Below are 2,313 nucleotides of genomic sequence, written 5' to 3' on the forward strand. Positions count from 1 at the left end.
CTGTGCTGGGGCAGCTCCGCTGCACCCTACTGCTATGGTCTTGTTGGGTTAAAAAAAAAAAATCATATCTCTTCCAAATCGATGGTAGCAAAACTTCAAAGGTTAGAGCACAACTTAAGCAAGGACTGTGTTATTCTTTCTGTGTTGTGGCTCTGGGGATTTAAGGTGTGAAGAGGTGTGGTCCCTGATTGACAGGACACGGCTGGCAAAAGCCTCAAGCATAGACACAGTTGTACCAGCCAAACCTGTGGATTGTGGTTGTGGGGCAAGGTGGGGCTGAAACAGACTCTACTGGTGAAATCTCAGTTTTAGCAATACCCTCTGTGTCCCTGCTAGTACTGCTTCTGCAGCACAGCTATCTCAGTCAAGCACTTACAAGGAATGGATCTGCTCAGGCAGATGCAGAAGGCAGCTTTTTGGTACACTAAATGTTTTGTCAGAGTAACATCTATTTTCTTTCTCTTTAATTTTTCCAATCTGTTGCTGAAAGGCTGCAGTTGTAAGTCACAGCTGGGCAGGTAACCATCTGTTAATGAGTAATTCTTGTGTATGATATCAACATTGATCTGGTCCATATTTTGCAATGTAATGTCATCTCCTGAGTGGGCTTGCTTGGAGCTCCTTGTTATTGCTATACCCTGCTTTTAATTAGCTCCTGTAGGGAAAGATAAATCACCCCTGATTACAAGCAATGTTGGATCAGCTTCTCTGGAGGTTTTCTTAAACTCAGAGTACACCAGGGATCACCTCCAAGGGTCAGGTATTTTGTAAACTCTTCTCTCCCTATGGTTTAGGGAGAGTATCTCACTACATGGCATTCCCGTCTACCCACAAAGATATTAATGATTAACAACGATAACAGCTCTGCTTACTTAGAAAACTAAAATACCCTAAAGTCAAGTAAATCGCAGTCCCTTGCGAAAGCTCGTTGCTGATTCACCTTCCCGCTTCAGCCTAGCCCTGGAAGTTTCCCTCTGCCAGGCAAAACCTTTGTGAGAGGAGAGCAAAGATGAAAGTCTGTGCTCCTTTCACTGTTGTCTTGGCTCTGACTCTGAGCAGTGACTGTGCAAGGATGGTAAGTCTGATTCTTCTGTTTTGGAGAGGTGTATCACTTACGTACTGGCTGGCAGGACAACATTGCCTTGGGCTTGGATGAGTGTAGCCACCTACCAGACCAAAAGGAAAAGCACTTCAAACGAAAAACAAAAGGAATTTGCCAGATGAAGGCTCACAGCAGTGCTGACTAAGCAGGTGGCCTGTAGGATAGCTGGTCCCATGCCTGTATGCATTTGAAGTAACTGCTTACATCCATGCCCTGCTAGTGAGGGAGAATGGGAGGGGAGGAAGGAGCAAAAAAACTGAAATATTTTGAAAATACATCTCAGAAATGTTTTGGCACAAGCGGATGCTTGCAGTAGCATGGAAGGAGAGTGCTGCCCCACCAGAATTTACTGCTACTTGTAACTGAACATGCCAGCTTAAGTAACCATCTCCTTTTCGAACCTCTCCCTGGTGTCATGTCATGCCCTTCAGTGTTTTCATTGTGTGCTTTGTGACTTTTTTTGGGGTATGTCTGCAAGGCACTTGCAGCACTGATGAGCATGGCTGTGATGCTTTAACTTTGTTGGTTTGTTTAAACCTCACCATGGCCTGGCAACCACCATGGAGTAGCAGTGCAGCTAATAGCCTGGACCTTCAGTGGTGTGGCTTATAATTAGCCTTATTTCACTAGCTAGGTTAAAACTAGCTCAGATACACCTAAATGTTGCTATAATCTTAACTATCCCAGTGAAGCACAGAACTATCTCCTTAGACATTGCAGGGGGGAGCAGAAAGGAATATTCATGGTGCCTAGGAAAAGTTCAGCTCTGGCTGAAGCTGTTGGAGTCTGCTCAGCGCTGGCAGAGTCAGTATAGAGTGCAAAACCCATTTCTTCCTTAGAGCTGTTCAACCCATCCCTACATACCTTAGCAACAGTTTTGTCTTAATCTTACTTATGTCCCCTATCCAGCTCTATGTTCATGATGAGCTGCTTCTTTAACCACTTTTGTGATATTCTTATTTTGCTATAGTTCAGCTGTCAGCACCTTTGGTGGCAACAGCACTTTGTGTATTACCATTTTTTATTATTTCTTGTTGCTTAAAATCAGCTCAGCCTAGTGTTCTTTGCTTGCTGATCAGTGAATCCAAATAAAGAAGAGGTTGCTTTTTTAACTAACGCCCTAGGGGATACAGCTAAATTACAGGAAAAGTCAAATGCTGCAGGATTATTTGTAACTGAACTGGCCCCAGAATGCATATATGCTTCCTGCT

At 43.9% G+C, this 2,313-nt stretch overlaps 1 protein-coding gene across 1 annotated transcript in view; it reads left to right on the plus strand.

Moving 5' to 3' along the window:
- The first annotated feature begins 1,009 nt into the window (after positions 1-1,009).
- Positions 1,010-2,313, plus strand: part of HGFAC (HGF activator) — a 39,945-nt gene continuing 38,641 nt past the window's right edge. The window contains exon 1 of the mRNA XM_008948841.1: positions 1,010-1,075. Within this exon, the coding sequence (XP_008947089.1) occupies positions 1,010-1,075 (66 nt within the window). The remainder of the gene's footprint in view (positions 1,076-2,313) is intronic.

The sequence above is a fragment of the Merops nubicus genome, unplaced genomic scaffold (assembly GCF_000691845.1).
Source record: "Merops nubicus isolate BGI_N331 unplaced genomic scaffold, ASM69184v1 scaffold50091, whole genome shotgun sequence".
Taxonomy (NCBI): Eukaryota; Metazoa; Chordata; class Aves; order Coraciiformes; family Meropidae; genus Merops; species Merops nubicus.